General features: G+C 39.1%; 1 protein-coding gene across 1 annotated transcript in view; it reads left to right on the plus strand.

The window, feature by feature from the left end:
* The window catches only part of LOC136836745 (p21-activated protein kinase-interacting protein 1-like), a 38,894-nt gene extending 13,573 nt beyond the window's left edge, over positions 1-25,321 (plus strand). The window contains exons 2-7 of the mRNA XM_067101291.1: positions 4,889-5,057; positions 5,401-5,495; positions 15,731-15,884; positions 19,935-20,080; positions 23,362-23,553; positions 24,535-25,321. Of these exons, the coding sequence (XP_066957392.1) occupies positions 4,889-5,057; positions 5,401-5,495; positions 15,731-15,884; positions 19,935-20,080; positions 23,362-23,553; positions 24,535-25,299 (1,521 nt within the window). The 3' untranslated portion in view covers positions 25,300-25,321. The remainder of the gene's footprint in view (positions 1-4,888; positions 5,058-5,400; positions 5,496-15,730; positions 15,885-19,934; positions 20,081-23,361; positions 23,554-24,534) is intronic.
* The last annotated feature ends 89 nt before the right edge of the window (positions 25,322-25,410 follow it).

Raw genomic sequence — 25,410 nt, forward strand, 5'->3', positions numbered from 1 at the left:
TTTTTTTGTAAGTCCTCGGAAATTAGTCCATCGCTATAAAGTACTGATTGTGGTAATAGGCCCTCAAGGCTTTACCACCTTGCCTCTACTGGATAAGATGAGCGCCAACCAGAGGCAGTATCTACCTGTAGCAGCTTTCTTATCAGGTAAGGTTCAACAACATTGGTTCAGTGTTAGCAAATTTCTATTCTCAAACTCATTACTGTTTACTATTAATAATGTTTTGTGGTAGGTATGTCCAACCTTCCCACCACCATTCAGTGTGGGAATCAGTTATGTAAGTACTGGGTAAGTTACTTATATCAAAATGACATTTTTATAATAAAATAAGGTTTTATATATACTGACCCAGTAATTATATGATCGAAGCCCGCCTGCCTCCCCTCACTTGGACATAAGGGCATAAACAAATTGAAGCTCTTTGCTATGTTGTACCTCTTCTTCCCCCTGAAAGTGGGTGGGGCACGTCGCCATAACCAAAACAAACTAGCGTGACCCGCAATTTCAAAATTTTAAGCTGCTGGTTAAAAGAAACTAATAGCTATGTAATTACTAGGTAAGTATATATAAACTTTATTTTATTATAGAAATGTCATTTTTATTTTTATAAATGTGCATAGCCTAATTGGTAATGGTGTAGGATACTCTAATTTCTCGCTAAATACATGAACTGATAAAATTGCATTTTTGACAAGTATTTCCTTTGATAATGAATGATGGGTTTTTGATTTGGTTTGTCCTCCCAAAACCCTGACAAAACAGTATATCACAGGAGCTGTATAGGTTTATCGATTTTATTGCATTCTCTGCCCCCTGGACTGGTGGTATCCCCTAAATCAAGCTAGTATTGTTGCCATTTTCTTAATAACCTATAGGTCCCCCAGAAGCAAAACAACAGAAGTTTTGGTAAAACTGAAGACTATTACCGCAGTCTGGGCCCACCAGTCGGCTACTATAATATTTACCTCCATTTTGCTTATGTGTATTTTATGTTTATGGGTTTTGTTCATGTTTGTGACATTTACAGTCTTTTGTTCATGTTTTTACATTCATCCCCAAGGGGCTAAACTTGGCACCCATTTTACACATAAACTGATAGTTATCTAACCAGAGGGGTGCATTTGCGCTCTTCAGTTTTACCGTTATGCTTATGTTTATTTTATGTTTATGCATTTTGTTCATGTTTGTGACATTTACTGTCTTTTGTTCATGTTTTTACATTCATCCCCAAGGGGCTAAACTTGGCACCCATTTTACACATAAACTGATAGTTATCTAACCAGAGGGTGCATTTGTGCTCTTCAGTTTTACCAAAATTTCTTGAAACAGCATTTCTTAAGTAGTCTAGTGATTATGTGCTGACTGAATCCACCAACTCATTGTGGTTGTTGCCTGCTGGTTTCTGTTGATGTTTTCCTTGTAGCTCATATAGGGTAAACTCGCCAATTCATACACGCTTTTCAAGGGTTTTTTCCTTTACCGAGAATTTATGACATTTTGATAAGTTGAAAACAGTAAGTTATTATTATGTAACAGAAAAACAAAACAACTCTCATAAGCTCTCGTGAATAGCACATGTCCAAATATCCAAGAATTGGAATGGAACAATAACAATAACGCTAGACTTGGAAAATGGAGCAAGCCTCCACATCATTAACTGTTTATAGAAGACCTTATTCACGTGCCCCTTATATTCCCTATGTAAAAAATGCCAAAATAACCTTTAATTAGCAATTTTCAATAATGAATTCTCTGATAGCTATGAATTACTCTAAGTACACTTTTAAAAATACTCCTAGCAGCATAAGTCTTGAATTTGAGAAACAAATCCAGTTATGTATGAGTACAAATGTATTTAAAAATGAATCTATCTAAACAGAAAGCTTTAAATTCATTTATGCGGATACATAACTGGGGATTTGTTTCTCCAAGTACAGTACAGTATTACCAAATACTTTAACCCTAATGATTCTGCTCTAACCTAACCTATTCAAGGCCTTAGGTTTTTAGGGGGCTTGTCCTTTCCAAACCCCCCATGATTGATAGATTAAATAACTGCAGAGCATTTGGCCAGTTTTTTCCTTTAGGCAAGTCAGGCAAGCATTAGGTCAGAGTAACTCGATCATACACAATATGCCCCATAAGTTTATTGAAAAGAAGGGATCAGCTTAGAATGCATCCTGAAATGGTTGAAAATGTTTTACATAAGATCACACTACCAGATGTAGGCTCAAGGCAGAACTGTAGATTTTCATTAGACAAGTCAGGACTACAGAGCTAAGAATTTGTAGACAGGAATGGATGTTGCAGGCTACACAATAGGTGGTTAGATGGGTGGATGTAGCAGATATTACAAATTGTAGTAAAATACTGTGTAAGGTTCAAGTATTTAATGAGAAATTAATTTATTTAATAACTTTTAAGTTAATTCTCAAAATAAATTTTGTCTAGGATCAATGTAGATTTGACTGATAGGCTTTTTCAGTGAGAGACAAGTTCAGTTTCCCCACATTTGACAAGTACAGAAACTTACAAAGTTACCCGTGCATGGTACTAACTGTATTTATTGGTCAGGCTAAGGCCTGTTTCTGTTCTGATTTATCTTTTAAAAATAGGTACATTGCTGCAGCAGCAGAGGTGGGCTTGTAGGCCAATTTATTAAGTACTATAAATAATTCAGAATTGGGGGTTAGGGACACTATGCTGGGGATTACCGAACTGCATTTACACTTCGGGCTACTGTTGTGAGATATCCGTAGATAATCATACCTAACATGAAAAGTAAGTTTATTCAGAATTTGTACTAGGCTAGGAATTGTTAAATTACAGTTATATTGAAACTGGCCAAGGACATGGCCAGCAGCTGCTAAACCATGCTGGTTATCATGCTTTAGTATTTCATAACCATCACCATACTTGATAGCCATCACTATCGTCATAAATGTTGTAACATCAGCTTCTCCCATTATGGGGTGAAACATAAAATGAGTTCTTTCCGCTGTTCTGTGTCCTGTATGCTTACTAAATGAAATTGATTCAGAATTATGACTTCTAAGAATAATTACATTACAATACAGTTATGCTTTGATTAAAGTATCCTAACAATGGCTGTAATGAGTCTGAGAGCAGAAATTGGGGGTTAGAGTAAAGTTAGTTTCCTTTTAGTTGTACAAATAACATTCTCCTAGACCTGAGACAAACTCGACTGTTTAATGACCTTTTCACCTACACCTTCACATAATTCCAAAATATATTCAGCCTTAACAAAGTATTGTTAAAAAGACTTTTATATACTGTAATAATTAAAGTGCAATGTATAAACAAAATAATGATTTTCTTAAAAATGTTGTTACTATTGTTTACTGTGTCACCTGGGTTGAACATGGCACAAAAATTCTATAACATGCTGAATCATTAAATCTACAAATATTAAATGTTCAGCGTAACTAAACTTTGAAAACAAAATTTTTCATTCATGGTGACAGAACTTAGCACAAAAATTTTGAAAATCTAATCTAGTACTTACTGGGTGATTTAAATCCAAATGATATTATGATGTGGCATGGGCAAGGCTGCCATATTTAAGTCATAAATTGAGCCTGAACAAAGCTCCTAAAGACATGTATGTTTTCTTCTTCAACTTTTACATCTGATGAAATTTACGTTATAATAAATAGAAACTAAATCAAATACTTACTCATGATGTATACCAAATTAAGGTGTAAAACTCAAGAATCAAAAATCACAACTCTTGTTTCCAGATAGTCTACTGGTTGATAAGTGCTTAAATTTAAGGAAATATCTTTATACAGACACCACCCTACTTACAAACATTCAGAGATACAAACAAATGGGATTGCAAATTAAAATTGTGTTCAGAGCGGTTCCCTTTGCCACCCGTAAGTGCAAATTTTGTTTTCCCACCTATTCTGTACATGCAGTACTGTGCATGTTGACTTTATATCATACTGTGCTTAAATAGGCATGAATAGTATAGTAACCAACTTACAAACAATTCAGCATGGAAATGGCCATCCGGAACATAATTCATTCATAAGTAGGGTGGTGTCTGTACATTGAAATGGAGTTTCAGGCCTATCAGGCCTCAGCCCAAAAGTCAGGACAGGGGAAGAGGGAGGTAAGGAACATTGAGATTACCAGTCCTCTCATTTTGCTGCCTGGAGTTGAGTGATGCCAGTCATGCCATTAGGAAAAATAGTAACGACAGGAGACAGTTCTCGGTAGTCTTAGTCCTCTGGGATAGCAGACAAACTTTCAAGGACCACTGCCCTCTCTTAACTCTTCAAATGGTCCATTTCACAGCTTACATTTAGGATTGCCTTTCTCTAGCCTTGTCAGCTGCTTGGAGAGCCATGTGGGAAGAATAAGCTCAGACAGCCATAAATGACTGCTCTCTAGGCATCTACAGTTGCTTTTCTTGATGGCAAGTCATTGGGAGGTTAGAGGCTACTCATTAAACTTACTTTCAGCCCACTTGGTAGGAGTTAACCAGTCAGTCACTTATCAAATACATGTACTTATTATTGAAGGTTAATATATGTTACAGGTGAATGCCAAGGACATTTTGCTGATTAAACTGTGTTGCTTAGTAATAAAAAGTGTAGTTATATATTAAGTGGTCAGTTCCATGTACATTCCTTTGGAATGGGTTCTGTTACAGTATTAAGCAAAATCTAAAGTTAGGTATAAGTTGTAGAGTGGAAAATAAAATTACAAAATCGTAAATAAGTAGGGACCTCAGATATCCTTCCTTGCTAGTAGTACGTCTTGGTAAAGCACGTATTTTTGTAAGTGAACCGCACTTTTATGTATACAGTACCATTTATGTCATAAATTGAAACTATATATATATATTTTTTTTTTTCAGGATGGAAAGTTTTCCCTGGAGCAAAGGTTTGCCGACCACAGTCACACTGGAAGCATCCGTCAGGTAGCTATTGGAGGAAAATACCTAGTTTCTGGTGGAACTGATGAACATATTAAAGTTTTCGACCTGAATAAACATGTTGAAGTGGGCACACTCATGGAACATGAAGGTATGTAAAATATTTGTAAAAATTGATTCTTATTGAGAAATTGCCAGATTCATATGAATCGTTCCTTAGTTCTTGCCAAAATTATTGTCAGAATATTGCATATTTTTGGTTTATTCATACACCCCACCCCTCACAATTGATATGAATTTGGATGTCAGCTGCTACTTATATTTAAGATTATCAGTGGGATATGTTTTGTGAAAGAAAAATTGAGGTGCCAGTGATATTTTATAGCGCACCAGATTGTATTTGTCTACTGTATTAAGTTATATGTTAATATAACATATGATTAACATAATTGAATAATAAAAATGCTCAAGAAATTTTATATTGTCTTCTACAGGTACTATTACATACTTGGGATTCCATGGAAACCGTTACCTTTTCACAGCATCAGAGGATGGAAAAATATGTATATTTTCTAAAAAAGGATGGAAGGTATGATAAGTGATGAGAAATATGTTTCGACATTACAGTAGCTCACAAGATAACGGATTAAAGCGTGACATTACAGTAGCTCACCAAAATAACGGATTAAAGTGTCCGAGCCTACCCCGCTATAAAAGAAACTCCGAAATTTCATTGTATATATATGTGTGAATGTGTGTTTTTGCTGTAAATTACAGGTATATTTATACCCTGTACCCCTTACACTACTGTAAAACACTTATAACTGGCTATTTTAACAGTTCACTGCCTAATTTGATAATTAAAAAAAAAAATATAGGATAAATTATAGTACTAAAACAATTTAAAATCACTTCAAACAAAAATACACCCCAAACCATCTGAAAGTACACAAGTCATCGAATATTAGCAACTAATTAAGTGACCCCTGTATAAGTAAGCATAGTCGTTTTCTCACGGTACCTTTTCGGTTTCTTTTTTGCGAAAAACCGTATATGGTACTGTACTATTTATATAAACAAACAGTAACTGTAAAGTAAGATAAAAAGCCTTGTTATTAACATAAACTGCAGGGCAGTAAAAGCTTTAGCATAATTTTTAGAAGTAATAAAGAAACTGTAACGATAACAAATTTTACCTAGCTTTACAATAAACATGGAAAATATTTGAGTAAAAACAAATAAAATTTACTGTATATACCCATAATTTTATCATGTATCTTGTGTGCTAAACTCTTTTCCTCCATCTCTTTATCCCATCTTCTAGTTAAATAAGTTAAAAAGGTTAAGAGAATGATAACAGTATTGTTAGTAGCGTTATACTCGCTGCGTAAATGCTTACAGCCATAAACAACTGAAGGGGAAGCAGCTGTTTTGCTAAGAACAAACGAATCGGATAACAACAGCTGTTTTGCTTGCATCTCAACCATTGTATGATAGTAAGCAATTACCATAGTTATGTTACAAATGATGTTAAATAGAATGGGACTGATATATTTTTACATACCCTTATTTTCTATGGAGAAAGGGTCAGCAAGGAAATATACGCATCTACTAAATTTAAGTTGCAAGTTGTAGCTGAAGCTGAAAAAACAATGTTCAAGCTGCCAATGAATATAAATTATCATGCATCAGTAACATGGAGGAAATCAAAATTACAGGGTATGAAAGAACACATTTTACTATTGTTTTCACACCGATAAAAGACAAATGCATAAAGCTCCTTATTATGATGAAATCAAGTTAAAATAGCAAAGGGAATCTGTTGATATTTTTACACAGTCATCCTCAGCTGATTTCAAACAAAAACATTGATCACTATGTTTGTTCATAATACAAGAGTGATATGAGATATACATACTGTATTATTGGATACAGTGAAGTAACGCATAACATTTTTTAATAGCCTTGGAAAAGATGCACATTCGTTATGTTTGGTATAATACAATACTGTGAATATTACGCTGATTTTATATCTCAAGTTGCATGATAACCAAGTTATACGGTAATGAAATTAGTCTAGGCCTAGGCTATTTTATAGTAGCTGCATTCACTCTGAAAGTGGAATGAAGATATTAAGTCACTCTGGTAGTTGCAAGAGAAGGACAAATTCCCATCTGGTAGTGGCAGGCGAAGGGCAGCGATTTATTCAGGATCACTGCCCTCAGAGTACCTAAAGCATTTCAGGGAGGGCCTCACATCAATCTTCTTGCTTGGCGTTATCAGTGACAAGGCGAAGGGCGTGGATGGCTGGGGCTTGGAGAAAGGAGTAGCAGCAGGACTTGGCACTGGCGTCTTGGGCCTTAAAAAGGAGTCTTGTCTGTTTTCTTTCAAATCTTTTTTGATGTAGGTCAAGCACAACGTCTTTACCTGACGAAGGGGGAAGTAGAGACTGGAGATGTGTGGCCCAGTAAGGTCCTCCACAAAGCCCATTAATACATCCAGGTACTGAGCCATCTCATTCAGAGGCACCTTCTTTCACTGCTGCTCTTCCTCATCATCGTCATCATTGTCGTCGCCTTCTGCAGCAGCACCTTCATGTATTACATGCTCAGCTATCTCTTCCTCTGTGAGTGTCTTGTAACCTGGTTCAGCTGTCGTTTCCTCAATCCACTCTTCAACATCCTTGACCTGTAACTCCCCTTCACCTGCTGCTTAAAGTTGTTTGAGGATGACATCATCCTGAAACCCCTGGAAATCGACGATGGAATCTTCGTTCTTCAGCATTTTATTCCAGCCATTTTGCAGAGTAGATACTTTCACAGTATCCCACGCCTTCGCCCAGTTATGGAAAGCCAAGTGAAGATTGAAATTCTTCATATTGGCGAGAGTCCGTTGTCCTCGTTTCTTCTGCGCCCTTCGTCATACAGAGCACTTCCTTCAGGAAGAGGCCAGTATAGAGCCTCTTTGCTGCCACAATTATTCCTTGATCCATTGGTTGATCAAAGACATTGTATTCGGGGGATGAAAAAGACAGTGAACCTGGACATCTTCGCTGACCAATTCTTTTATGTCGAGGATAGTAGGGCATGAACATGGTCCAGGGAAATCTTAAAGGTCTACATCTGGTACTTGATCACTTCAGGGATGAAATAATTGAAGAACCATTGCTTAAAGATACGCATGGTGAACCATGCATTCTTCGAAAAATCATACAGAACAGGCAGGTCATTCATGTTGATGTTTCAGAAGCACTGTTGCCGTTTTACCTTTCCGACACACAAAGGCTTGAGTCGGTGCATCCCATCAGTACTTGCACAACAAAGGATGGAAATTCTTTCTTTGCTTATCTTGTGGCCTTTTGCCCTCTTTTCTTCTCGCATAACATATGTACGATCAGGCATCTTTCTGAAATAAAGGCCAGTCTCATCAGCGTTATAAACTTGAGATAGTAGCAAGCCTTCGTCCTCAATCAACTGGCAAATCCTTTCTTGGAATTTTGCAACAGCATCATCAATACCAGACAGCGTTTCTCCTGACACTTTTACTTTTCACCCTATGCCATGCCTCCGTTTAAAACGAAAAGCCCAACGAATCGATGCTGCGAATTCCTTCAGTCCAGCATGAATGTTCAATTTCTTGGCAGCCTTGATGAGCTGTTCAGCACCGATGCTGACTCCTGCCGTACGTTGCTGCATGTACCATCTCAGTACTATTTCTTCAAGTTTGTCGTGTCCTGACATCCTCACAGGTTTTCGAGGAGCACCAGCTTTGTTTCCTCCGTGTTCAATATCATAGCCTTTATTCTTAAATGCTGCCAGTTTGCCCTAGCTTTCGTGATGTCACACATTGTCTGTCCACCGATAGCATAAAGTTCAGCCACACTTTTCTACGACCAACCTCTCTCTACTTTTGCAATAGCATCCAGCTTTTCCGGGATGCTTAAACGCTTCCTTGAACACTTTCCTTGAACAAATCACTATAAATCACAAAAAAGCGAAATAAACACCAAGTGCTGCATGCAAAGGGTTGAGATAAAGTGAGTGCAAGTCAGATGCGTCAACACAAGGGATGCTGGCAACCGAGTGATCGATTGAGAGTGTGGATGAGCCTGCATGATGTGCTTTCTCCCTCACTCAAACTCCCAGCATTCCTTTTGGCGTGTAATTTGAAAATACAGTTTGGCGCTCAATCCGGAGGCGAAAAGCCTCAAATTGATATTTCCATTTTGCACCAATATATCCAGAAGTATGGTATACCACCTTTCGTTTTCTCGGTGTGCTACTGTATTATATTTTTCTTATGAGATTACAATGGAGGAGTGAAATGTAGATTGTTCCTACACGAATACAAACCATTGGTCTTTACATAGGAATTACCTTCAGCGCAAGCTGGAGCAGGCTATTCTACACAACAAGGTTGTTCGGTAGTTGCACTACCAGTGGGAGAGGCGAGGGGTACCCTCACCACTTCCCTTCGCTGAGTCGTGTAACTACTTGCTTTATAGCCTTCGTCAAGAGTGGACACAATCCTATCTTCCTCTGCCCGAGCGTTTACTGGCTGTTCTACCTGCACTTCATCATGTTTTTTCCTTCCTTTTGTTGTGATTGGAATATAATTGTGATATAGCTGTTCTTATTCTTGGATATAATGCAAGCCGAAGAATCATCTACTAAGCCTAAACCTCACTTTTGCCTGGGTGTGGGAGAGTGACATTGCAATTGCTTTCTCTCACCCTTTGAGGTAGACCTGCACACCATTTGCACCAGATGCCGCAAGCGAGTGTATTCAATGACTAAGACTTGTCCAGAGTGTTGCGATTGGTCCCCATAGCAGTAGATGAGGCTCACTGGGAAGAGGAAACCCAAGAAGGCTGCTCGTCCGTCTTCAGAGGGGTATTCTCCTCCGAGGACGCCAGATAGCTCCTTGTCTCTTGCCATGGGATTCCACTCTGCTGCTGCTTCTTCATCTAGGGGAGAAATCACTCCTTCACAACAATCTCTCGAGGGTTTCCTCCAGTTGCTGCTGGGGGGCATTCTCCCCCTGGGCAAAGGGGAAAAGCCTCTGATATTCCGTCTCTTTCAGGTCTGGGGGAGATCAGGAAGACCTTTTAAGATCTTAAGGACCTCTGGCCATCCCTAGGTCTTCCAGGGGAACCATCGGTCCAGGGCTTGATTGTACGTCTTAGTGCCTCCAACCAGCCCCCTGTCTCTACGGCGTCAGTAACTGGGACCACGGTTTCAGTTATGGAATCTAAGGCCGCCATGAAAGCTGTCACGGCTCCCTTGGTCATTCATCCATTCCCATCAACATTGATGCGCTCTCCGATGTCTCCTGACATTAAGGATCTTCTCCTGGATGAATTGATGAACCGGTATAAGCATGAGAGGATGTCACCAATATCTTCTTCACCGACTTAGACCTCCCCCCTTCTTCTGAGGATCCCATTAGGTGGACAGACCCGAAGAGGAAGAAGGTGGTGGCTCTAGACCGCAAGAAGACCCCTTCCCCTTCTGAGGGTCCCGTTAGGCGGACAGACCCAAAGAGGGAAAGGGTGGCAGCTCTAGACCGTGAAATGCCCGTGGGTCCCTCTCATGACATGTCTCATTCTTTGGAATAAGTACTAAGATCTCCCTATCTACAAGTCTCCCTCTTCCCTGGACAGGGAACTTGCGTCTCAGGTGTTCTCGGACATCTGGGGCGGGGAGTACAACTTTCCCCTGTCCCGGGATGGGGGACCCGCATCTCGGGTGTCTCTGGACATCTGAGGCACGGAATGTACCTATCCCCTCTCTCAGGACAGGGGACCTGCATCTCGGATGGCCATGGACATCCGAGGCGTGGAAGCAGCGCTACCTGGGACCAGCCACAACACGGCCAAGGGCACCAGTACCAGACGCCATCTGATGCCCAGTAAAGATCCTTCTTCCGTACAGAGCTCCAAGGTTCCGACCTAGAGGCTTATTCCCATCACAGTAGCAATGTCATCCGGGACACACTCCCGTGCCCCGGTCAAACCACGTTCATGGGTCTCCTTGACCCATGCCTCTGAAGGTTCTTACCTCTGGGCTCCAGTGGACCGTCGCTGCTACAATAAGCATTCACAGTCCTTGGATCAAGACGCAGCCTACAAAGAGAGTGGGTGTGCAATGTGTAGACGTTGCCTCCACCACCGAGTCCCTGACCCAGGACGCAGCTTCATTGAGCAGTGCCTTGGATGTTCGTAGGATTGGGCCCCGAGTTCGCACACCAGATAGATCAGTAGAGGCCTCGGCCTCGAAGAAAAGTCCTGTATGTTGTTGGGACAGACCATGCTCTTGCACAACAAGGCATGATCATTCTTCTGGGGGCAGTTCTCGCTCACGTTTGCATGAGTGAACCTACTCTCCCTGGGATAGCTCCTGCTCGTGTCCATGAGGGCATATGTGCTCTCCCAGTGACAACACCCATTCACCTTTGTGTGATGGAAGTTCTTCCAGACCCATACACTGATTGTCACTGCAGGTTGCCAATCGTCCTTCCTCTCCTGCCCAGGCTTCGGCCCCTGAAAGATCAACAAAAGGTGCTAGGCCCCTCTCATCAGTTCCTTCAACCTCCTGGGGCTATACAGGGAGGCGCAAAATGCACAGGACTCGGGTTGGTGATTGGGATTTGGCCTCCCATTGCAGCCCTTTGTATGTCTCTGATGAAAGTCTCTCGCCCGCAGAAAGAACAATTTGGGAGGACCACAGCTTGAAAGGGCGGGAAGGTCCTCTCCCCAAGGATGCGGATACCCCGGAGGTGCAGAGTTCCTACATTGAGATTGTTAAACTGAGCCGTCAGTACAATAATCTCGTGATGGGACCCTGGCTGACAAAGTCGTTTCTTCAGACCCCATAGGGAATCCTTTCCATCAATAGAGCTGCCATGGTCAAGAAGCTTGCAGAATCAGTCCTGGGTCAGGTGAATTTTCTCTTTCTGGAAGGGAGAACTCACTTTGAGCCAGCCGCTCATGTAAGCTGCTTTCTTCACCACTCCCTTGTCAGAAGAAATTTTACAAACCATCAAAGAGGTCAGTCCCAACTGTACAGATCGACCCGACATAGTTTGTCTCAGTCCAGGTCTGTCGTTAGAGCAACTCCAAGTAGAAAACATCGCCCTCTCGCATCAGGAGTCAGCCACATTGGAAATGACTGCCATGACAGCGTTTCAAGGTTATCACTTTCTCTTCATCACTCCCCAACAAGGAAATGGGTAACCTTAAGAGATTGTTCCTGTCCAGAGTAAGACCATTACTTACCTGGCCCACCAGACAGCTAACCTATTGGCAAACTTGATACTTGACAGGCAAGACGCAGCTCTCTGCCGAGTTCTGAAGTTTGTAAGCCCCGAATCGGTCTTAACCTAAAGGAACAGACCTTGCTGAAGAACAGGTGGACACAGCAGTGGATTGTTGAAGGGCGGATAACAATGACCGCCTTGTCCACCGTGCAGTGGCAAAGACCTCAGGGCCTTTGTACGCCGCTGCAGCCCGATTCTTGAGTCAGGCTGACCCTTCTGCAGGTCCTAGGAAAGCACAAAAACTAATACCCCTCGCAAGAATACCCAGCCTTCTTCGGCCCGTCAGGAATGGTGCAAGACAGCACCCCTTTTGTTCCTCTACCTAACCAGGGAGAGGAAGTAGGGGGAAGAAGAAGGGAGGAGGACGCTAGGGGCGGCATTCCCTTCCATATGCTGCCAGTGGTTGGGGTGTTGCTTGTCAAGCCATTGGGCAACATGGCAGCAACACAGATTGGTAGTGAATGTCCTTTGGGTGGGCTATTTACTCCCCTTCGCGTCTCCCCCACCCCTCACCAATTTTCCGGTTCGTCTACAAACATATGTTCCCAGCTCGTCAAAGGACCTCGCCCTTCAGAACGAGGTGAAGATGATGCTGAAGAAGGCCACTGTGGAAGTCATGAAAGACCAGTCTCCAGGCTCTTACAGCAGAATCTTTCTCATCAAGAAAGCGTCAGGGAGATGGAGACCAGTCATGCACCTGTCAGCTTTGAATAGATTTGTTCAACAGTCTTGGTTCAAAGTTCAAAATTGAACGACTCAGTTAATTCTAGCAGCCATCAGGGAGTCCGACTTCATGCTTACAGTTGATCTGCAAGACTCGTGTTTTCAGATACCCGTCCATCAGTCCTCTCACAGGTACCTCCGCTTTATCCTCAACGGGACAGTGTATCAATTCAGGGCGTTTTGCTTTGGGCTATCAACCGCTCCTCAGGTGTTCACGAGAGTGTTCACCCTTGTTTCAACTTGGGCCCATTCACATGGGATACATCTTCTGAGGTATCTCGATGATTGGCTAGTCCTGGCAAACTCTCATTTGAAGTTGCCCCAGGACAGAGACTGTCTCCTTGATTTTTGTCTCATCTCAGCGTAGGCATTGCAATAAATCTCAAGAAGTTAGACCTCGTACCCAAGCAGAGGATAAAGTACCTGGAAAGATAGTTCAATGTCGGGACGACCAGTGATAGCTCTCTTTGCAACACGGCGCAACAGGAAGTTGCCAGTGTTTTGCTCAGTTATCCCGGATCCTTGGGCTGTGGCGGAGGATGCCTTTCAGCACCTGTGGGACAATCTCGACGCATATGCTTTTCTTCTGCTCTGTCTTATTTGTCAAGTGATCAACAGGGTAATGATCACCACGAATCTCAGAATGACCCTGGTGGCTCCCAAATGGCCACATGCCAAGTGGTATCCGGACCTGCTGGCTTTGCTGTCCGTGGCACTGAGAGAAATCCCCTTGTGGCAAACCTCCTCTGCCAGCCCCACGTAGAGAGGTTCACCAGTCCATAGAGTCCCTATCCCTTCATGGCTGGAGACTATCCAGCGTCTCCAACGAGCGAGAGGTTTTCTCGCCGAACAGCATTGGAGATGTCCGGGTATCTGCAGAAATCATTTGCGGATGTCTGTCAAGGGAAATGGGCCATCTTCTGTGGTTGGTGTCATGAAAGGGGTTTCTCTCCGGTCGGAGCTACTGTTCAGAAGGTAGTGGACTTTCTAGTCTTCCTTCGCTGAGAGAAGCATCTCTCTGTCTCAGTAATTAAGGGCTACAGAGCCACCCTGGGCTTAGTTCTATGCTTAAAAGAGATAGATCTGTCTTCCGCATGGGAGATTACCATGCTGATGAGAAGTTTCAAAGTCTTGCCCTCCCAGGGAACTCAAGCCCCCTGAGTGGGATGTGACTCTTGTCTTTCGCAGGCTGACTTGTGCACCTTACGATCCTCTACGAGAGTCGTCAGACAGGGATCTGACCCTCAAGACTGTATTTCTACTTGCCCTGGCATCAGCGAAGAGAGTAGGAGAACTTCATGTTCTTTCTTATAACATTAAACATTCGAAGGGTTGGGGATCTGTTTTGTTTGAATTTATCCTGGCATTTATGGCAAAGACTCAGGATCCATCGGTCCCTGACGCCAGACTCGAGTCCTTTTCGATCCCCTCCCTAGAGGACTTTATAGGTAATGATCCAGAAGAGATGCTATTTTGTCCAGTTAGAGTGCTGTAGCGCTACCTTAAAAGGACTCGGCAACTCAGGCCAGAGTGTTGATGACTTTTTGTTATCACTGGCAGGACCAAGAACGGGGTGTCCAAGCACACGATATCTTTGGCTACGTGAGACTATCAAGCGGGCACATTCAACGTCAAACGTGGACTCGAGTACATTCCGGCCCAGAGCTCACGAAGCTAGGGGCATTGCATCCTCCCTCACGTTCAAGAAGAACCAGTCGGTATATCAGGTGCTGAGAGCAGGAATGTGGTTGCATCAGACGACGTTCACCTCCTTTTACCGGAGGGACATTGCCTATAGGTCCTTGGACACCTTTTCCTTGGGTCCTGTGGTGGCTGCTCAGCAAGTTGTGTAGCTCATCCAGTTTGCCTAGCGGGACAGGTAGCATCTGGTCTAAGATGTATGGTAGTAGAAGTGAAAGTGTGTGTGTGTGTGTGTGTGTGACTGGCCACCCTCCTTTCTCCTTCTCGTTCCTTCCTCTCACAGCAGGCAGAGGATGGGTTTCCAGACCAACATGTGCTGGACAGACACAAATGCAGGTGAATGATCAGCCATTCTATTTGTTCATTGTTATGATATAATAGAAGCATATCCTGTCCTCTGTCTAGCAAGGGGAGAGAGATGGACAATAAAACTAACCCATTACTTATCCGTTAGCTTTATTGTCTCCAACGCATTGTTTTTCAAGCCTTTTTTGGAGTAATGCTGCTTTCACACCCATTACTTTGAAAAGCCCAGAAGAGTGACAGTCGAGCACACTTTTGTTCCCCTGATCAGAGGCATGGGACTGATTCCTCTGCTCAACATTAAACGATCAGGAAAAAGTCCTGGGTGAGGTGAACCTCCAGTTGGTTAGGAAGCCTACTCAGGTCCTCCCACCAAGCAGTAAGTCTTCCTATGCAAAGACCGATGGTTTGTGTTCATGTAGGAACAAATGACAAATTTTAAAAGTAATTTGTGTTTTTCCTAACATACAACCCTGAGGTCTTTACATAAACTGCCCACCTCTAGCCATCCCTCAATCTGTTACTTGGGCTGTAAGGCAAGTGGTTACGCTACTCAGCGAAGGGAGGTGGTGAGGGTATCCCTCGCCTCTCCAACCACTAGTGCAACTACCGAACAACCTTGTTGTGTAGAATAGCCTGCTCCAGCTTCCTCTGAAGGTAATTCCTGTGTAAAGACCTCAGGTTTGTATGTTAGGAAAAATACAAATTACTTTTAAAATTTGTCGTATTAGATAGCAGTTTTGCAAAGTAGTGATGTACTGTTCATGATATATTTTTCAGTGTGAAAAAACTCTCAGAGGGCACAAAGGACCTGTGACTAGTGTATCAGTTCATCCATCAGGAAAGTTAGCCTTATCTTTGTCACAAGACAAGAAGCTTCGCACATGGAATCTTATCAAGGGAAGAAGAGCATATATAACTCATATGGACAGAAGTAAGTTTTTTATGTAGATGTGATTTTCATATTTTGGCAAACTGGAAAAATACCCTTTTTTGGATTAAAAGTGTTTTTTCATTTTTAGTTGATATAGATTATTTGTTTCTGGCCTACCGGTGTGAACTTCATACTCACATGCCTTTGTGAATGATATATGATTTACAGTAGTGACAAGATTTTTCATCTTTCTACGTCATCACTTAATTTCTGAATTTTCACAGAAAGATGAATATTTGCTGTTATTTTCATCTGCCTTTGTAATTATTGCTACATGTTTCTTCATCACTGATTTTGATTTGAGGGGTGAAGACAGTCAAAATAAGAATATATTTGGCTAATGCTCAAGGCATTCGACTCCTGAAGCTGTATCATAAGTGAGACTACCATCTATTGAGGAGTTTACTAATGGGAGAGGAAGGTAGAAAATGGGAATACATCAAAGAGCAAGTGAAATCTGGATCATACAAATAATTAGGGATTGTAAAGAAATTACATGGTACTGGTTTATGATTACACTACACTCAGGATAGTAAAGAAAGTAGTTAAAAAAAAATTGAACAGCCTGTTCAATCTTTTACTCATACAGTACTTGGAAAAAATGTGAAAAGTAAGGGGTTAATAGACAAAAGAAACTGTCATCGTCAGTATTAAACACTTTCAAACTTTTATATCATGTTTTCTTGATGAACTTCCAGACATATTTGCTAGAATGAACAGCCACCTTCTGGTCACTTTAAGCTACTTCCTTTCAAACTTTAGAGTTGTAAAAGTGGCAACATCTTTATTGTGCTCAAACCATCCAATGCTCATAGCAGTTGACAGGATTTGACTTATTAGGTCACTTTTTATATACTTATAGACAACACAATCCATGCATGCTATCTTGGCAATCCATAAGTAGAATCATTTTTAATTTTCTGCTTTTTGGACGACAATAATGAATTTGTTTACTGGTTCTTGTAAGAGCTATGTCATGAATACTTGGAAAGATCATCTTTGCTTGTGGTGGAACAGTTGATTTCTTTATACTGCATTTGCAACGAATATCACCTTTTTCATTTTTTCAGACCCTTATGTTTAATATTATGTGTGCAAGCATCTTTCAGCAGTGGGAGAACCAAAGTAGTACAGCAATTGGAGCTGTTGTAGATAATGATTTATTGGTTTAATGTTTTCAGTAAATTGCGGTATATCTACCAGGAACTATCATTCATTTTATCATCCTTGTTTTTTTCAAGTTCAGCTTACCAAAGACATGAAACAGAATTGTAAATTTTAACAATTGTGTTTATCACCTTTTACTTCACTGTATAGGATTTTTCCACAAATTGTTCATCATATCAATGTTTACCTCATTCACCCGTTCTCATGTTAACCCTTAAACGCCGACTGGACGTATCGTAAGTCAACTAAAATTGTCTGTCGGGTGACAAGTGGGCGTGCCGTGCGTCGACTGCAAAAAATTTCAACCCAACCGGTCCGGCTTTGACTCGACCGAAATGGTAGAAAAACACGGTGTAGCTAAAACTCTTACATTCTAGTAATATTCAATCATTTACCTTCATTTTGCAACAAATTGGAAGTCTCTAGCACAACATTTCGATTTATGGTGAATTTTTGAAAAAACGTTTTCCTTACATCCGCGCAGTAACTCAGCCGAAAATTTCAGAAATTCTTTCATCATTTTGTCGTAATTTTTGCACCGTTTTATATTAGCCGTTACATAAAGTTTTATATGTGAAAATGTGTGCAATTTCATGTAAAATACAACAAAAAACAACCCATGGTTGTAGCTTTTATCAGTTTTGAAATATTTTCATATAAATCACGATGTGCCAAAATTTCAACCTTCGGTCAGCTTTGACTAAAGACCGAAATGGTAAAAAAACGCAATTGTTAGCTAAAACTCTTACATTCTAGTAACATTCAATCATTTACCTTCATTTTGCAACAGATTGGAAGTCTCTAGCAATATTTCAAAACTTTCGATTTTAGAACATCTGAAAATTAATGTTTGCACCCGTTTTATATTAGTCGTTACATAAAGTTTTATATATAGAAAATGTTCACAATTTCATGTAGAATACAACAAATAATAACTCGCTCTTATCAATTTTGAAATATTTTTCATGTAAAATCACGATGTGCCAAAATTTCGGCTTTGATTCGACCGAAATGGTCGAAAAACGCAATTGTAAGCTAAAACTCTTACATTCTAGTAATATTCAATCATTTACCTTCATTTTGCAACAAATTGTCAGTATTTTGATTTATAGTGAATTTTGAAAAAACTTTTTTGTCATACTTGATAACTTTCGGCGAACATCTCAGAAATTCTTTCATCACTGTCGTAATTTTTGCACAGTTTTATATTAGTCGTTACATAAAGTTTTATATATGAAAATGATTCTCAATTTCATGGGAATACAACAAATAATAACTCATAGTTGTAGCTTTTATCAGTTTTGAAATATTTTCATATAAATCACGATGTGCCAAAATTTCAACCTTGGTCAGCAATGGCTCGACCGAAATGGTTGAAAAACGCAATTGTAAACTAAAACTCTTTACATTCTAGTAATATTCAATCATTTACCTTCATTTTGCAACAAATTGTAAGTCTCTAGCACAATATTTTCGATTTATGGTGAAAAAACTTTTTCCTTCGTCCGACCGGTAACTCGGCCGAATATCTCAGAAATTCTTTCGTCACTTTGTCGTAATTTTTGCCGTTTTATATTAGTCGTTTTATAAAATTTTATTTATGAAAATGTTCACAATTTCATGTAGAATACAACAAATAAGTAACTCATGGTTGTAGCTTTATCAGTTTTGAAATATTTTTCATATAAACTCTTCACTAGTAAATAAATCAGAAAAATTCAGAGTCTCTCACCTTATGGAATTTTCAACTTTTCACTTCACGTCCATGCGTGGTAACTGACATCCGAATTCTTCCGTCACTTTGGTCGTTTTATAAACTGTTTTACTGGTTTTATTATGAAAATGCTAAATACAACTTACCCAGTAGCTCAGTTTGTAATATTTTCAATCAAAATTTCAACCTTTTATTTGCAAACAAGCAATTGGAAGCTACCCATTCCTAGTAATGTTGAGTTACCTTCATTTACAACAATATTTCGATTTATGGTGAATTTTTAAAACTTTTTTCGATAACTCCGCTCATTACAGAAATTCTTTTCACTTTGCATCTGTTTTTTGTGATAATATTTGTCAATTTCTGATACAACAAAAAATAACTATTAGTTTAGCTTTTATCGATTTTGAAATATTTTCATATAAATCACGATAAATGTTTATAAACTCAAAATCGAAAACTGTAATTGAGCTTTAGTCTGTAATATTACAATAGAAAGTCTCTAGCACAAAAAAAAATTTTGAAAAATTTTTACATCATTAGTTTTGATAATATTTTTCTGTTTTTGCGTTTTAATTTATTTATGCAAAATCATCGCAATTTAGTGTACGTACAAAGAAAAAAAATAACTCATTACTGTACTGTATGAATTTTTTTAGAGCGCTGTCATGCTCTTCAATATTTATATGATAATGATATTTTTTCGTTTCTAATGGTTGCATACTAAACTTCAACGCAATGAAAAAAAGAATAAAATGAATTCTTAATCTTGAAAACTAAAGCGTGCCTTGATTTTTAAAAAAATTTTTCAGCAGCGCTAACTCGAGCATACCGACATCTGGCGAACACTTTTGTAAATAGAGGCTTGGGGTTTAAGGGTTAACATGCTGTTACAATTGATTCACTTTTTTTATATCTTAATGATGCATCTTTAAAAAATTTTTCTGTAAGGCTGCTAATTGCAGTCTTTAACTTTTTAAATTTCTTTAGGTTTTTACAGTACGAGTTGTATATATTGAAAATTTTGTGGTGGAGCCAGTTACAGTTTCCATAGGGGCTTTCTGTGCAAATCCTTTAGATGATAGTAGAAACTCTTTTGTACTTGAGAATACTTGTGATAATTTTAGTCTATGTTTTTCACAAAGACTGTGTATATCACTTTTTTACAGTTGCTGATATGGTGAAATGGTCTCCAGCCGGTACAAAATATGTGATTGTAAAGGGTAGCTGTTTAGAAGTATATGCAGTAACATCTTGTCAAGTGGTACACACAATTGATTTTAAGGAAAGGGTGACAATTTTCACTTTCATGACCGTAAGTTTTACTTGACTGTTGTTCTCACATTAGTAGAACATAGAGAATTATATATCTTTTACAAATAAGATTTTTCTCAGTTTGTTTGACCTTAGCATAAACCTCTCGGTGAGTGTATAGGACTTCCTTACTTTCACCTTGTTTTATTGGTTTACCTTGAAGTTTCTCATCAAGCATCTGAAAAGATAACTGACATTGAAAGTCCTTGACATAGTCTAAAATTGTATTCAGTGGCAGATATCTTTTTAAATGTTTGTTAAGAACAGCCCACAAAAAAAAAAAAAAGACGAAGGAGGCGCTTAACAATTAAATGAGGGTTTTCCCAGTTTTCACTTTCTATGAATATTAGAAAATTAGTTTTGGAGTATTAATTAAAATTTGTTCATATGGGGATACAAACCTCTGCTTTTCAAATGTGGAGTTATCCTTGTGCTTGTGCAAATACATTAGATCAATAGTGTTTTCATATTAATAATGAATAACCTCATTTGGGTTATGGTACCACTAGGCTAATCCAAAATTGTAGTCTAACACTGGCCAGCCAATGAAAGTATAAGCTTAGCTTGAAAAATTGTGTACATAGAATCCAAAGAAGTGAGAATTATTAATTTGAATTGTGTGTGTGTGTGTGTGTGTGTGTGTGTGTGTGTGTATTGTGTGTTGTTCTTTTGTGTGTGTGTGTGTGTGTGTGTACCCCTTTCAGAAAAAAAGTTTACTAACCATAAAACACAACACTTAGCAAGCAAAATGTATTATTCAAAGAGTTGGTTACAATAGCCTAGCATACCCAAACTACATATTTTGCAATCATCATCAAATGCAGGAAATCCATAGGAAGTGTATGTAATGTATTTGTTTGCATAATTAATTCTGTGTATTGCAAATAACAATATGTTGCCACTGATGACTGTATGGCAATGTATTTGGATGCTTTGGGGATTAGCCATGAAGGAATCATTGAGTCTGCTCTGATGGCAGGATTGCCACTGCTGAAGTGTAATTATGTTGGTACTTGCGCTAAGGAGGGAGTCAACCTAACCATTCTGTTTCATAAGAGGGATAGTCAGGAAACTTGATGTGGATGTTGGGCACTTCACAGAATTTGCCAAACCAGGGAATGACAGGAGTTTCAGAGTCACTGTCATCATCAGCATCCTGGGTTGAAGTGGTAGTTTTTCAAGCATGGTCTGATGACCAATGTCACCTCTATTCTCATCCAACCATTCTTGAATGTCATCATCCTGAATGCCCTCTTTGACCTTTCTGAAACAACTCCAAACGCAGAATATCAACAGCAGCTTCCTCTCCAGTGTACAGCCTATGCCAGCCATGCTCCTGGAAGAGAGATATCGGCCCAAGCAAGAGCCCAAATGGAGTTACCAACTTGAAAGAGTAATTTTTTTAATTGTGCATAACCCATTTCCCACAAGTATCCAAATCAAGATCCTTCCCCTCCCCATCCTTGAACACCACCGTTTCTTCATCCAGGAACCTCGGTTAGTAGTTCATCTTTGCTGCCACAAACCAACCCTAGTTCAGTAGGATGCACAGGCACATTGTTGAAGTAAGAGAATCTTTATCCAGTCTTTAGAAATAGCAAGCCTTTCTGTTTGTGGTCAATAACTTCCTTTTAGAAATGGTTGATAAACCAATTTTTAATGATATTGACGATATTGTTTGTGTATTAAGCCCGTAAGGAATAAAAGCAAATCATAGGAAGCCTATCCTTAATCTCACAGACACTGTAGCTGCTTTTAGTGTTTACTTATCACAGATTTCAGGCTATGTGTACCTTTAGCATTCACAGACAAGCTTGCTTTCTAAGCTTTTGACAAGATAACTTCTTCTCTGACTTGTCAGCCAAGGTATTACTAGGCACAGGGTAATAATAATAAGAGTTTTGTCAGTGTTATAGATTAGCAATTGTGCATCAACCAAAACTAATAATTTATGAAACTTGTTGATACCCTCCAAAATATTTAAACAGAAGCCTTGAATTCATTCATACTGGGCAGCCCTGCAAATTACTTAACATCCATAGTCAGTTTGATTCCTCAAAATGTTGTACCGGCCAGACATTGAAGAGACCATAATAGGAGGCCCATGTCCATTTTGCTTGTGCTGTGGCTGGAATATCATTTTGCGTTCAAGCCTCTTACCTACAAACAAGAAAACACACAAGAAAATGGCTATAGGCCCTTGGTCTCTGTACACTGGCCTCATGGTGGTGCTTTAACTGTTGTTGTAGCTATCCAGCTCTTTTCAGACAAGGTTGCATCCTGCCCAAGATTCATGGTAGGATTTATGTTGGTAAAAACATTCTTGAAATGCCTTGGCCTCTCCTAACCATTAGTCAGTGAACCCAAAGAGATCTGAGCATCTCTTTCAAGGCAAAAGTCAGATGGTATGTTCTCTCCATCCTATTTTTAGGAGGAGGGGTCCTTGGTGTACAGTACTGTTATTAATTCTTGGATGATGATTCAGCTACCTACTTACTCTGATTTCTTGTTTTCTTAAAGGGAACCATGAACCATTCCCACAGTATGGTTCAGTGTAGTTAACCAAATTCTGGCACAGAGCTCTATCAGTATCTTGCATCGGATACCAGGTTATATAGGTCATTGCAGGAATCAGGCTGCCCTTGCGTATACACTTGATTGGGAAGCTGTCATTTCTGGGTAGTGATAGATTGCCCCTCCAGTCTCTTCCTTTAGCACAGAGTAGTTTGGATGTGGCAGAAGTTCCTGACCTAATGATTCGATTCCTTAAGAACAGTGCCAGTCATATTATGTTAGAAAAAAAAAATCCCACCAAAGGAGTAAGTCCTCATATAAGACAAAGGTTTGGATCTTCACAGGAACACATTGGATATTCAGGATAATTTGCATTTTTCTTAGGTTTATAAAAAGAACTTTTTTCATAATCCCACCTCTATCCATCCCTGCATTTGCCTTTATTGCAGAAGGAAAAGTAGGATTGACAGTCAAGAGAGTGGATGGTACCCACTCCCTCACTTGAATTAAAAAGTAACTGGTTCGTATTCTACTTGAAAAGTTTTTTTAAATGTAAAATAAATTGTTTAAGTAGCTTAACCAGACAACTGAGCTAATTTGTTAGTTCTTGGGTAAATATCTGTAAGCACATTTATCATTCTTGCTTTATAATTTCCATTTTGTTGGGCCACTGGTGAATATTACATTTACAAGCCTTACCCTCTCCATTTATTCTTCTTTAATGAATTGGTGTCTTACACTTGCATAGTAATGTTTCATTCTCCACAGGAAGATATTATTGCTGTAGCTGCAGGCGATAAGAATATTTGTCTTTATGACATCACAAATCATTTTGAATTGCTCCAGTGGGAAGCTCACAGTTTACGTGTCAAGAGTCTCTGCTTCATTCCTCGAGATGATGAAGAGTTGTGGCTGGCCTCAGCCTCTTCAGATGGCAGTGTCAAACTTTGGAAACTACAGGTAAAGTTTAGAATTTTTAAGTACTTATCAGTTTGAGGTTATTTCATATACCCACTAATATTTCTTGTTTTTTAGTATACAGTATAATACTCTTAGTGTCTTCCTCATATGAGAGCAACATGAAGTGTTCAGAACAAATTTGGTTGCATCAGAATATACTTTGAGGTCTTTAATAGAAATCATAAGCTGTTTAGCTGCTATCCTTACATAGAAATTAAAAACTGTCTAGCTAGTTGTCCTCACATTGTTTGAGTTTTATTTTTCATCACAGTTGATGGTTTTATATTTACTACAGGCAGAGTTTCATAGGCCATTTCTCTTGCTTAAGAATAGAAAAGGAACGCTTAAAAGAAATTCTAGTCTTGGTGCATGGTCAGATGATCTGAACAGAGATAAAGCTTCCAGCACATTTTATTCCTTTTAGTATTTACAAAAGCTTAAAAAAACAGGTGGAACTAAAGGTTCTTTGGAGCATTAATCAGCCTTATCTGTATTGCTCCTATCCTTCAACTTTTTATCCACTCTGCATGGTCTGCTCTCATTTAGCTGTAGCTCCTTTATTTCTGCCTTGTTCCATTGTCATTTCTATTTAAGAATACATCATGTGGGTGAGTTATATGTATTCCAGTGCAATCTTATGTCTTCCCATATTAGTTAATATTTTAAATTAATACACAGAAATGGTAGACTACAACTTTAGTAGCATAGTACAGAGTCTATTATATATATATGAAAGCAAGTAGTGTTATGATTTATTTTAACTATAATTAAATACTTTGGATAAGTATAGCCATCCTTATTTTAAAAACTTTTTTTCCTTATAGTTTTCCATCAGTGTAAATTTATTTGGGAGTCCATAACGTAGATGACCCTTATGATCTTGTGGTACATAAGTATGTGAGGACATTTTTCAAGTGTCATGTAATGCACTTAGATCAAAGATGTAATATTGTTTAAACTAAGACTCTCTCTTCTCACTAGATGTTGTCCTTAACATCAAAGCCAGAGCTTTTGGCTGAGGTGGACACTACTTGCCGCATCATATGTATGGCAGTTTATGTCTCTAGTCAAAACAACAAGGAGAAGATAGATAACATCATAAAAAAGGAAAAACTGGAGTCAAGTGAAATTACTGAAAATGGTGTGAAAGGAGGAAAGAAAAAAAGAAAAGCTGGTGAAAATGAAGACAATAAGCCAAAGAAAAAGAAAGTAAAAACAGAGTTGCTTCCAGAAAATGTTAAAAGTGGAGAAAATTACTCTGAGAAAATAGTGCCAGGAAAGCTTCCAGATGCTGAAGGTGAAGAAACCAAGCAAATAAAATCTGAAAAAGATAATGTAAAAAATGGAGGAAAGGTCGCTAAGAAGAAAATAAGTAAAAATAAAATTCAAAAGAATTTGGTAAGTGGAGAAAAGATCCTGAAGAAGAAGAAAATTCCAGGAGATGAGAAAGAGTGTGTGTCAAGTATAGATAATATACCCAAGAAAAAGAAGATGAAGAATAAGACCAAATCTCTTATGAACTTGGAAAATGGTGAAGATATGAAGAAAAAGAAAAAGAAGGGTAAAATTCCAAAGGAAAAGAAAAGTGATGACAAAATTAAGAAAAGGAAAATAAAAAGTGCAGTTCTAAAGGATACAGAAAACGGAGACAGGCTTACAAAGGAGAAAAAAGATAAAAGTGAAGGAGGAATTACAAAGAAAAAGAAATTGAATAAAGTTTCAAAAAGAGTGAAAATAGGTTCATAGACAAAAAAAATTGTAACCTTTAGTTCAGTTTATCATTGTCCTTTTTTTACTTCAGGATGTTATAAACCTTTGTTCCAAGGTAGTGTTTCAAATCTGGTAAACTGGAAGCAA

Source organism: Macrobrachium rosenbergii, chromosome 56 (assembly GCF_040412425.1).
Source record: "Macrobrachium rosenbergii isolate ZJJX-2024 chromosome 56, ASM4041242v1, whole genome shotgun sequence".
Taxonomy (NCBI): domain Eukaryota; kingdom Metazoa; phylum Arthropoda; class Malacostraca; order Decapoda; family Palaemonidae; genus Macrobrachium; species Macrobrachium rosenbergii.